This window comes from Rhinoraja longicauda, chromosome 8 (genome assembly GCF_053455715.1).
Source record: "Rhinoraja longicauda isolate Sanriku21f chromosome 8, sRhiLon1.1, whole genome shotgun sequence".
Taxonomy (NCBI): Eukaryota; Metazoa; Chordata; class Chondrichthyes; order Rajiformes; family Arhynchobatidae; genus Rhinoraja; species Rhinoraja longicauda.
In genome coordinates, this window is record NC_135960.1 from 51,058,372 (window position 1) to 51,071,617 (window position 13,246).

General features: G+C 38.4%; 1 protein-coding gene across 3 annotated transcripts in view; it reads left to right on the plus strand.

Moving 5' to 3' along the window:
* The window catches only part of LOC144595959 (cytoplasmic dynein 1 intermediate chain 2-like), a 161,395-nt gene that overhangs the window by 97,167 nt on the left and 50,982 nt on the right, over positions 1-13,246 (plus strand). For 2 of the 3 annotated variants that reach the window (XM_078403941.1, XM_078403942.1), the window contains 3 exons: positions 3,720-3,840; positions 6,383-6,494; positions 12,371-12,509. In XM_078403941.1, coding sequence (XP_078260067.1) covers positions 3,720-3,840; positions 6,383-6,494; positions 12,371-12,509 — 372 coding nt within the window. The remainder of the gene's footprint in view (positions 1-3,719; positions 3,841-6,382; positions 6,495-12,370; positions 12,510-13,246) is intronic. The other variant, XM_078403943.1, reaches the window with a different exon arrangement.

Below are 13,246 nucleotides of genomic sequence, written 5' to 3' on the forward strand. Positions count from 1 at the left end.
CCAGTGATCCCCGTACATTAACACTATCCTACACCCACTAGGGACAATTTTTACATTTACCCAGCCAATTAACCTACATACCTGTACGTCTTTGGAGTGTGGGAGGAAACCGAAGATCTCGGAGAAAACCCACGCAGGTCACGGGGAGAACGTACAAACTCATTACAGTGCAGCACCCGTAGTCAGGATCGAACCTGAGTCTCCAGCGCTGCATTCGCTGTAAAGCAGCAACTCTACCACTGCGCTACATGATTGAAATTTTGGAAACGATTGGCTTCAAGTTGTCAGTGTTCAGATATACTGTACTTGAAAATGTTTGAAACATTGAGGGAATACCAAACCATTGAATAGCAAACAAATACATGTTATAAGCAAAGCTAGTGAAATAGAGTCTTAGCTTAAAAACAGCTTGAAAACAGGCCCTTCAGCCCAATGTCCATGCCGATCAAGTTGGCATTCTGAAGCATTTGCTTGTAATTTGGCCCATCTCCTGCTATACCCTTCCTCTGCATATATCTGTCCAAAGTCTTTTGAAGTTGCAATCAGCTGTGTCAATAGTTTCCTTTGCAGATTGTTACAGACTCTCAGTGAAAAAGTTGTCCCCGGGGTCTCTCTAAAATCTTTCCCCTCTCATTGTTAGCATATGCTCTCTGGTTTTTGGATCCTCTGCCCTTGAAAAAAAACTGAATTCGCTTTATCCATGTGCGTTAAATTTTTGTAGACTTTAATAAGATCAAGACATGAATAGATAAGTGAATGAAACTTAACACAGAAAAGTAGGATCAATGGATTTTGTTAGGATGAATTAAGGGCAACATAAATTATGTTATTTTAAATGGAATGCAAGAAGAGAGATAGCTAAAGGTTTTTGAAGATGGGAGAACAATGTGTGGAGGCTGTTTAAGAAGGCAGATGGGTTCCAGACGTTGGACTTATTAATAACTTATTAAAGGAAATGGGATCGGTAGTTACAAAAGAAATAAACTGAAGGACTGGGGAAAGAGTCGGAAAGCGGGTCTAATTAGAAGGTTTTTTTAAACAATAGGGACGTGCACAGAGGGCAAGACAGCAGCCACCTGTGCTCCATTACCCAATGATTATATTATATATGTCTCGATGATTTGAAAGCATAACGGATAGGAATTGGAAGTCATGTTGTAGATTTTTTCAAACTTTAGTTCGGCTGCATTTGGTGTATTGTGTGTAGATCTGGTTGCCCCATTAGTGGAAGGATGTGGATGTTTTAGAGAAGGTGAGAAGGATTTACCAGGGAACTGCACAGATTAAAGATTATTATTAATTATCAATTTGAATGAAACTTGGGACAATGGTGAGTAAGGTGGGCCTAAAATTGTCGGTTTACCTGCCACCACCAAGGACCCCGACAGTCTTGTCAGGTGAGGTAGAGGTTCACTTGCACCTCCTCCAACCTTATCTGCTGTTCCAGGTGTGAACTATATATCGGCGAGACCAAACACAGGCTCGCTGATCGTTTCACTGAACACTTCTGCTCAGTCCGCATAAACCTACCTGATCTGCCAGTTGCTAAACGCTTTAACTCCCCCTCCCATTCCCACACTGTCCTTTTTGTCCCAGGCTTCCTCCATAGTCAGAGTGTTGCCCAGTGCAAATTGGAGGAACAACACCTCATATTTCGCTTGGGTAGTTTACACCACAGTGGTATGAATATTGACATCTCTAACTTCAAATAACCCTTGCTTTCTCTCTCTTTCCATCCCCTCTCCGACCAGTCCGACTGTCCTTGATTTCATTTTATCTCTGTTTGCTTTGTTGTTAACTTCTCCTAGCTATCAATGATCTATTCTACTTTTCCCTTGATCTCCACCCCCTTTGTCTCATTTTCACACCTTACACTTCCTTATCTTTGTATCTCCCTCTCCCCTGACTTAGTCTGAAGAAGGGTCTCGACCCAAAATATCACCCATTCCTTCTATCCAGAGATGCTGCCTGTCCTGCTGAGTTACTCCAGCATTTTGTAGCTATCTTCAGTTTAAACCAGCATTCTTCCTACATAACCAGGCTTTCCTGTTCACTTGTCTCTTATGACCCTTATTATTAGACCATTAAATTATGTGGAAATTTGGGGAAAGCTAGCCATTTAGTTTTAAAAGAATTTTGAGCATTTCCCTCAGAGGTCAAAGAGGTATGTGGAATACAATTCTGTGGTTATAAATATGATATAAAATTTCCAGTTAAATTGTCACAGCAGGAGACTAATTCAAACCGACATGGCAAATTTGCCATTGCTGTCAAGATTTTGCTTGCAGAGAGTAATGGATATTTGGAAAGAAATTCCAGGTGCCATAGTGGGAATAAATGAAATCACTTATTAAATAGTAGATTGTTCACATGGTGACTATGGATTTTTATGGATGAGTAAGCTAAGACTTGAATGGATTGTCTCATCAATATTTGTTTTATAAAAGTGAATATAAAATATGCAAGTTAGTGTTCAACATAAGAGTAGGTTTTATCATACATGCATGTGTTACTGACATCAGCTTGTAGAAAAGTAAAATATAATCAATGATATCCTTCTAAAATGGCTCAAATCCACCTTAAGGTGGTATATGTTTCAGAGAATTGGTCATTTGTATTAAGAATTTGACGTTTTTAATTACGGAGTTGGTGCTTACAAGCTTGACATTATATCGTAATATTCACTCAATAGAAACTGAAATAACAAATGATATTATTTCTGGTATAATTTGCACTGTTATTGACTCATCGTTGCTGTTTCCTGCTCCACATCAGCTCCTGCTTAAAATAAACCTTGATTTAAAAACTCATGATACTTGTTTTCAGATGTCTCCATGGTCTCCCTATCTCTTTCTTTAATCTCCTGCAATCCTGCAACCCTTGGATATCTGCACCTTTTCTGACCCTTTTATCATCCCTGATGCCAATACCTGAGTTTCAGCTGCCAATGTCCAATGCTCCAGAATTCCCTCCCTAAATCTCTCCTCTAACTTTTCTCCCTTTAATCTATCTTTTTGGAAAAGCTTTTGCTTATCTACTGTAATATATTCTGTGACTAGGTGTCACTGTTTTTGATAATGTTTTTCTGTCACTCCTTAACATTGTTACTGCTTCAACGATTCTATGTAAATGGAAGATGTCTCTAGTATAAGTGAGAATCCAAATTTTTAACAAATGACTGAGGGTTTAAATACTGGGTATCGATTTTACTGGGAAATACAGCTTTAAATGCTGTGCATATGCATTCACTGTTTAAACTTTTAACAGTTTTATCAAGAGCAGCATGTAACTCTTAATGTGACAATGACACAATGCCTTATTTGATGTGTATTGACAAAGCATTTGTAAATCATGCATTTCTGACAATTGCTGAACATTTTCAAGGCCTCTAAAAGTACCTACCCTCCAATTTACAACTATTACAGTAAATTCTTATCTATGCTTTAGTCACAACTAGCATTCTGTTTACAAATCCATTATCTGCTGTATTTTGCAACAATGTATAAAATTTAATTGGGTATATTGAAATATGCATTGGCTATTTCCTAGTATCTCATGCAAACTCCTGGAAATTTAGTTAATATATAGATCAATCTGTTTGATTGTTTTTGATTTAAGTAATGAAACGAGTTAATAAAGACATATTTTTGAATTTGAAACGCAAACATGTTGTTTACGATACTATTCCACTGATCTTTTTTCTGATTGTTTATAAACAGGGCTACAGCCATGGCAGACAAAGATAAAAGTGAGCTTAAAGCAGAATTAGAGCGTAAAAAACAGCGCTTGGCTCAAATCAGAGAAGAAAAGAAAAGGAAAGAAGAGAGAAAGAAAAAGGAAGTAAGTCATAAACTAACCTGTACACATGCTTCCTCTAGATATAATCTCTCTGTTAATGTGTGATGTGAATACTATTATAGCTATTTCCTGTGAAGAACAGATTGTGCTGCAGGCAAATTAATTTTTGCCAGGCTTTAAATGGAGAATATTCAGATTTTACTTGTTTTTCAAGAATATCTTAAGATTCAAATATGAATTTGGATTATTAGCAGCACATGGAAATGTAAAATCTTTGGCTAGTTTGCATCAGGAAAAAACCCCATATCTTATGGTGGCAGAGCTTTGGCCATTTTTTGCACATCTGCCAGCGAGGTTCTGCTGAGATTCCCCCAGATTTATCGTTTGGCAGAATTGGCAAGCCTATTGATTTTATTGAGAATTGCAAAAGGAAGGAATCTATAAGAAAAGTTATTTTCTTTTAAATAATGTGTAATTTGTATCTTTGTGTTAAATTTATAAATCTTTTGTATTAAATTAAAATATTTCAAATTATTTATTCCATCTTTCAGTCTTTCAAAAGGGTCACAACCCAAAGTGTCACCTATCCATGTTCTCCAAAGATGTTGCGTGACCCACTGAGTCACTCCAGCACTTTGTGCCTTTTTTGTAAACGAGTATTTGCAGTTCAAGAGTCAAGAGTGTTTTATTATCATGTGTCCCAAATAGAACAATGAAATTCTTACTTGCTGCAGCACAACAGAATTTGTAAACATAGTACACTGTAAACAATATGAGAAACGAGAGAAAAAAAGTTCAGTGTGTATATATACACACATACCCACGAGTACGTACATATATCCACATACGTATATATAAGTATATATATATATATATATATTTATATATATATATATATATATATATACATACATATACCGATCAGCCAAAACATTATGACCATTGACAGGTAAAGTGAATAATATTGGTTATCTTGTTACAATGGCACCTGTCAAGGGGTGGGATATACTAGGCAGCAAGTGAACAGTCAGCTCTTGAAGTTGATGTGTTGGATGCAGGGGAAATGGGCAGGAGTAAAGACCTGAGCGACTTTGACAAGGACCAAATTGTTATGGTCAGACGACTAGGTCAGAGGATATCTGAAACGGCAAGGCTTGAGGGGTGCTCCCGGTCAGCAGTGGTGAGTACCTACTGACAGTGGTCCGAGGAGGGACAAACCACAAAACAGGGCAACACAGGGTGTTGGACGCCCAAAGCTCATCGATGCACGAGGGCAACGAAGGTTATCCCGTCTGGTCCGAACCGACTGTGGGAAGATGACGGTAGAGGGAGTGTGATGCTCTGGGCAATGTTCTGCTGAGAAACCGTGGGTCCGGCCATTCATGTGGACGTCAATTTGACATGTGTCACGTACCTAAACATCGTTGCAGACCAGATACACCCCTTCATGGCAACGGTATTCCCTAATGGCAGTGGCCTCTTTCCGCAGGATAATGCGCCCTGCCACACTGCACACATTGTTCAGGAATGGTTTGAGGAACATGATGAAGTGTTTATGGTGTTGCCCTGGCCTCCAAATTCTCCAGATCTCAATCCGATTGAGCATCTGTGGGATGTGCTGGATCGACAAGTCCGATCCACAGCTGCTCCACCTCGCAACTTACAGGGCTTGAAGGATCTGCTGCTAATGTTTTGGTGCCAGATACCACAGGACATTTAAGGGGTCTTGTAGAGTCCATGCCTCGGTGGGTCGGCGCTGTTTTGGCGGCACACGGAGGGCCGACAGCATATTAGGCAGGTGGTCATAATGTTTTGGCTGATCGGTGTATGTATATATATATATATATATACACACATACACACACACACATATTCAAAAAGCAAACAATAGTAGTGCAATAATAATAATAATAGTCTATTGTAGTTCAGAGCTTATTTGAGGTTGTGGTGTTTAATAGCCTGTCGGGAAGAAGCTGTTCCTGAACCTGGACGTTACAGTTTTCAGGCTCCTGTACCTTCTTCCCGATGGCGGGGGTGAAATGATTGTGTGGTCAGGATGGTCTTTTCAGGTGAGGCAGAGGTTCACTGCACCTCCTCCAACTTTATCTAGTGTATCTGCTGTTCCAGGTGTCAACTCCCGTACATCAGCAAGACTAAGCGCAGGCTCGGCGGTCGTTTTGCTGTACACCTCTGTTCAGTCCGCCTTTACCTACCTGATCTCCCGGTTGCTCTGCACTTTAACTCCCCCTCCCATTCCCAATCTGACCTTTCTGTCCTGGGCCTCCGTCATTGTCAGAGTGAGGCCCAGCGCAAATTGGAGGAACAGCACCTCATATTTTGCTTGAGTGGCTTATACCCCAATGGTATGAACATTGACTTCTCTCACTTCAAATAGCCCAGGCTTTCCCTCTCTCTCCATCCCCTCCCCCTTCCCTGTCTCCGACTACATTCTATCTCTGTCCCACCCACTCTCCTGACATCAGTCTGAAGAGTCTCGACCCGAAAAGTTACCCATTCCTTCTCTCCAGAGATGCTGACCCGCTGAGTTACTACAGCATTTTGTGTCTACCATACTTCATTGTAGGCTGATCAGAAAAAAGAATTGCCACAGAATGATGAGACCGACATTGAGAAGAAACGAAGGGAAGCTGACGCTTTGCTCCAGAGCATGGGTATTACATCTGAGCCCTCTGTTGGTATGTATGTGGATTTAATTCATGAGGTATGTGTATGTTTGTTCAAAGTACACGCTTATAACTTCTGAGTTACTGCAGGTTTGTTTTAATTTATTGAGGCTAGTTGAAAGTGTGAGTTTAATTTGAGATATCATGGAGATGAACCTATTATTTTTCATATGCAACGGTTGTCACAAGATTTTCTGCATTTCATGGCATCATTGCTTGAATAATAGAATGATGATAGAGAAACTATCTTTTATGTCATTGCAGTGTCTGAACAAAGAATTTTATCTATCAGGTTTCTGTGACTAACTGTTCAACCACGTGAAGCGTTCATTGAAGAGAGATTAAATTGCCAACCAGAGTTAAACTTTTTGCCTTTTTTTATTCATTTCTTTACATTTATCAATTTATTAGACATTAAACTTTCAAAAGCTATTTTTTCCTAATCTAGTAATAATATTGAGTTATCTGTAGAGGGCAGTAGAGCATTATTATGTTTTTCTTCAGTATAGAATTAGTTGGAGAAGAAAAATGCATTAATGAAGTCCGACTGGAGAACTTGCCATAATAAATTGAAAGATAGAAAACATTATCTTGTCATATTTAATTTAACTTTTCTCAAGTAGCAATTCATTGTGAGTTAAACCACAAACTAGTGTTAAGTGGCTAAAACTCACTTCTGTACTGGTTGCTGCAAAGACATGAAATTAAATAAGCTTGTTGCTCAAGTTAAGTCAGGCGCTTTGCTGTTTTTTTAAGTAAGATTATTAGCTGTTTGACAGAAATATATTAAAAAATATAGAAGATTGTAATAGTCTTAAGGATATTATGTAATATGTGTATAAGTAAACCCGCTTGTCCGGTTCCATAGTGAGGCAGATGATAAGAGTTTCTCTTTTAGCCATCTGTGTTCTATGTTTTCCTTAATCTCAAGATGTTTCCTAAAACCTAATTCATTCCCCAAGACTCCAATATCCTACTTTACCTTTCATGGGTTGATGCAAAATTATATTTGATAACCGCTACTGTTAACTTTCATGGAGATTTTGCTACATTTATAGTTCTGTATAAATGACATTTCTTGTAAACTTTTTGTCTTTCCCCATAATTCTTTGACCATGCGCATCTTTTTCAGAACTCATCGTTTTTCAATTTCAGGTGGATTGGACTGTAAAATATGAAATAAGAAGGAAGTCAGCTGCAGGTTGCAAATATTGGAGGCTGCAGCAGATTATGGCTTTCTTCTTGTTCGAATGTTCCCCCTTATTTTTATACAGTTTACTGTCCATTCATTTCTCCACACATTTAACTGGATCTTTCATTGATCAAAGGCCATTTCACCTGTGCCCTCTCCATATACAGTTACCTCCCCTGATACTTTTTCATCTCTCCCAACCCTTCCGAATTTGGCGGAAAGTTTCCGCTTTCTTATTTAATTTCCACCATACCGATTTTGCCTCACATTTTTTCGCAAAACAGTTGGTAATTGCAGTTTGGCAATTCGGCCGCTAGAGGTCGCTAGGAGTTCCGCGAGAAATCCCCTGCACCCTGGAAATCTCCCCGAAAATGTGGGCATTTAGGCTGGGCAAGGCAGCCAATCTCGAATTCATCGGGACTTCCATGGCCAATTTGTCAATTCGACCGCTAGAGGTCGCATGGGGTTCCGCGAGAAATCCCCCGTGCCCTGGAAGTCTCCCAAAATAGTGGCACCTAGGCTGGGCAAAGCAGCCAATCTTGACCCACATCGGGTCTCCCATGGCCAATCGGTGGGTTGAATTTGCAACCTGTGGCCAGGGCTCTGGAACTCTAGCCCAGCTGGAGCCAGCACATCTATCCCCATAGTCGGCTGGATCAACCAGCAAAGCTCTGGAACCAAGAGTGCCAGAAAATCAGTGGTGGAACTGTAATGAGTAAATATTAAATTTAAGTGCAAGATTATATAACTCTATTAATTAATTAAGACGGGGTTACAATATAAAACACAGCAGAAAAGACAATGACCACTTTTTTGGGCTGATTATCAATTAATGTGCAAATTTACTTCAACAAGTACTTCCGTGTGCTTAGTCGAATCGCATATATCAACTCTTTCTTCATAACTTAGTCATACAATTTATGACCATTGTTCTTTTATTCAATATCAAGAGAATTGGGTTATGTAAGGAAAAAGCAGAATAGAAAAAACAAAACAAAACAATTTTTCCTTTGTTTTGTAAAAAGTATCTGTTCAATAAAATTGCAGAATATGCTCAAGATAGGCCTAACATTATACATGTAGTTCAAGAATGACAGACTGTTGGAAATAATAATCGTTTTTCCCACATGAATGTAGCGCATGTATGCGCATTTGGCGTATACCTGTATCCTTGTGATTTTCAAATGATTCCAGCCACCTACCAAATCCTCTCCAGCCTGCTTTACCCTGGTCATTAAAATTGATGACACGCTGCACCTTCACTGAAGGTAAACATTAGTTAGGAAGGTAAACAGTGGGCTTGCCTTTATTGCAAAAGGATTTGAATCAAAGAGTAAAGACGCCTTACTCCAATTATATATGGCCCTGGTAAGATCATACCTGGGATTTGGGTTCAGGTATGGTCTTGCGGAAGTAAGGAGTACGATGAAGATTCACCAGATTGATTCTGCAGTGAGGAGAGATTAAGCAGAATGGAACCTTTTGAGTTTCTAAACTCAACATAAAGGAATGGCTATTCAGGACTGAGGTGAAAAGAAATTTCTTCACACAGAGGGTAGTAAATATTTAGAATTCTCTACCCAAGAAGGCATTGGAGGTTTGACTCAATGTGTGGGAAGGAACTGCAGATGCTGTTTTACACCGAACATACAAGAGTTCTGGTAAACCAAATTTTGGTAAATTCAGGGTGGAGTAACTCAGCAGGTCAGGCAGCATCTCTGGAGAAGGGAAATAGGTGATGTTTCGGCTCAAGACCCTTTTTCAGTCTGAAGACCCACTGAGTTACTCCAACTTTTGTGTCTACCTTCCTTATAATTCACACCCTCCAGACCCAGTAACATTCTTGTAAGTCTTTTTTCACCCTATCCAATTTGATGACATCAACATCCTTATTGGACGACAACCAGAACTGTACACAGAACTCCAAATATGGCTGTACCAACGTTTTGTACAGGTTTAAAATGACATTCCAACACCGGTACTCAATATCTTGACTGATGAAGACTTGCGTGCAAAAGACTTCTTCACCACTCTGAATTTACCAAAATTTGTTTTTCTAGAACTCTTGTATATTGTGCAAAAGCCTTCACCCCCCCAACCCCACATTTTTCTGGTGTTAATAATTCCAGTACCAGTCAAACTTTTTAAGCATAGTTACAACAAGGGTATCTACTCGTCAATATGGAAACCTGTCCCGTTATACCATATTAATACAATGCCGGACAAATTCAATCTAGTTAATAACTGCCCAATTACTTTTACCTACTATCAGCAAAGCAATGGAAGGTGCTATCCATAGTTCTGCCAAGTGGCATAGTCTCCATTTACCTGCTCAGTTTAGGATTTATCTTGAGAAGCTGAATTTCAAGGTAACGTGATGGTGATTGCACAAGATCAAGGTAGCATTTGATTACATGTGGCTCTAGGAGCCCTGGTAAAACTAAAGTAAATAAATATCAAAGCCAAGTTATCCTAAAGGATAAAGAAAGAAATTATGAAATAAAACAGAAAATGCGGACTCAGAAAATATTAATGGGAAGCTATAATGGGGGGGGGGGGGGCAGGAGAGATTGATTAACTGCTAAAAGAGGGTAATAGTGTATGTGGAGCTCAGTCATCTCCTCCCTAGGACATCACCACGAGTTCCTTGGTCAAGTGTCCAACTTTCAATTATTTTTAACTACTTCATCAATAACATTAATCATAAGATCTGAATTGGGAATGTTCACTGACAATTGCAGAATGTTCAATTCCATTAACATCTCCTCAGCAAATGAAGCAATCCACAACTACTATACAACAAGATATAAATTACATTCAGATACCGGCTGATAAATGACAATATTTAGTAAGCAGAAGGACCAAGCAAAGGCTATTTCAATAAATTAGTATCTAACCATCTTCCTGCCTTTGACATTCAATGGCATTACCATTGATATGCTCTACACTGTCAAAATGTTGAAGGTCATCTTGACCAAGAACACAACTGGACCAACCACAGAAATACTGTTGCTAAAGAAGCAGCTTGAAGACTGGCAAGTGACTCACTGCTAACATTCTAGTATCATTCTGCTAGGTGGAGAACATGTAAGGAAAATGGTGGAATACTCTAAACTAGTTTGGATGAATGCAGCTTCAACAATACTCAAAAAGATAAGTGATATTATCCAGGACAAAGCAAAGTATTTCACACCTCATCCACCGTCCTGAATATTCATTCCACCATTACCGGCACACCTGCAATGTATAACATCGCATCAACAGTGCTTTTCAAGCCCACAATTTATTTGATCAAAACAAAAATACCACTGCCTTCAGGTTCCCTCCCAAGTCACACATCCTCCAAACCTGGAAGAATATCATGATTGTTCCAACATTGCTGAATTTAAATCCTAGAATTTCATATCTATTAATGTGGGAGAAGAACTTTATAGCAGTTCAAGATGGTGGCTGTTTGCCATTTCTTAATGACTGGTAAGGATAGGTAATAAATATTGGCGTTCCAAATGCATCCATGATGAATAAATGATGCATAAAATTAATTAATTTAAAATAATCCCCATAACATTGCCAAACGGCTTCAATTGTGGTTTAATTTAGCTGAGCAAAGACCATAGGACCTAATTATATTAAGCCCTGACAAAATTATTTGTTGGGACCATATCAGCTTTTAGCTGGCAATTCTACAGAGAATTATCACTTAACTGCCATTTAATAGTCCAGCTCATCTATGATTCTTGCTTCTGTCATGAAAGTCAGATGAGCTGAAGATCATATTTCATCTGGCTTTCCATTCTGTTAGCAGTCATTCAAAGGAGCTCAGCTAATGGATGGGAAGCATTTATTAAAGAATATATTTTATATTTGTTCAACGTTATAAAAAAAGTATTTCAATCTCATTTTGAGTATCTGACACACAACTTTATCTACAGGAGTTTGTCGCTGTAATCTTCTTAAAATAATATTAGTGTGGCAAAAAATCTAATGATAAAGGTTAAAATAAATTTCTTTAAGATCTGGTCTGAAAACACTTTTTCTTATTTGTAGGTAGAACAACATGTTTCAGGACACAGTAGAAGTACTGTGTAATAGTTTTTGGTTTGAGATAATCGGTCTGTAAGCAAAAGGGATAGCGCTTGTATTGGACCTGCAGGCTGTCCACAGGTTATGAACAGCTAATTTATGGACACCTCTAGATATGAATTATTAAATTCAAAAGCCTGGTGTACATGTGTTCATTCCTAGGAACGGCAAAACTAGTTTCCTCTCGCTCTCCGTTTTTAGTAATTTTATTTATGATCAGACTTATGTGCTACTGATGTTTCTCTTACAGTGTTGTGGAGGTACAGTGTTCATATTGAGATCTTTTTGTGTATTTTCTGACTTACGAACAAATTTGACTTAACGAAATCTGTAAAAATGGAGCCCATTCATTACTTGGGGATAGACTTTGAACAACCAGCGAGAAGATACTTTTTCATATTCAAGGAAAGCGACAAAAGTACATGATTCAAATCTCGCTCATCCACCAACTGAATGCATACATTGTAAATTGCATGGAAATTCAGCATGGAATTTAACCAGCTTTTCCTTTCTCTCTTTTAAATTTCATTTCATTCATGTATTTTTCTTTAATGCCATCATCTTTGTTTTATTCAATACTTCACGTAAATTAATTTTGAAACATCATTACCAGTGCATCCACTACGGGTAGTAACAGCGGATACCTGTCTGTTTCACTATTTAGTCCCTCCTACGTCTCCTCCTTCAAAATCGGTGAGTACACCAAGTGAGACTGGAAGCCAGGATTCTGCTGATTGCACTCTTGGGCCAAGGTATGTCAACATATATTTATTCTGCTCTATTTTCATAAATGCTTGTAAAATGTGTAATTTTTACTGTTTGCATGAACCGTATTGATCCATTGTCCTGATGTGAATGTTATTAAGCTCTCTCACCTGAAGATTGTATATTTCCATACATTTTATTCCCAATGCACTACTGAGGAGTTGCTTGTGGTTTACAAGTGATTGTAAATGCCTTTCCTCAACCAGCTGCTGGAGGATGTATAATGTGATCCTGATAACAACCTTTCCCGTGTCTGCCTTTATTTTCCTTTTGCTTTTGGGGTTTCCTAGTTTACCTTGCTTGTGGGAGCTTGGAGAAAATAAGTGTGTAAATAATCCTTCACATGTCTTTTTAATACAAGATGCTTTCAGGCACATTATTAATGAATGTTCTTTCTGAATATCATGTATGAATGCAGAGGATCAAAATAAAATATTCCTTATTCTGCTCTTTGCATTTTGCCTTTGGTCTGTTCCTTTCTCCTGTTATTGAACACATTTTAAATTGAACAAAGAGTATGTTTTTTAGCTGATCATGGAATGTCATTGGCATTTGCAGGCAAAGAAGACTTTCTTTGAAATGCACATTTTATTTTGCTGAAGAATAGTTTATACACAAATAGGCAACATTTTTCATTCTGATTGTTTACATTTGTTACATGCACAAAATGTAGCTTAAAATAGTTGAGTTCGTGCATGGTTTTCTAATTCTGTGCATTACAAGA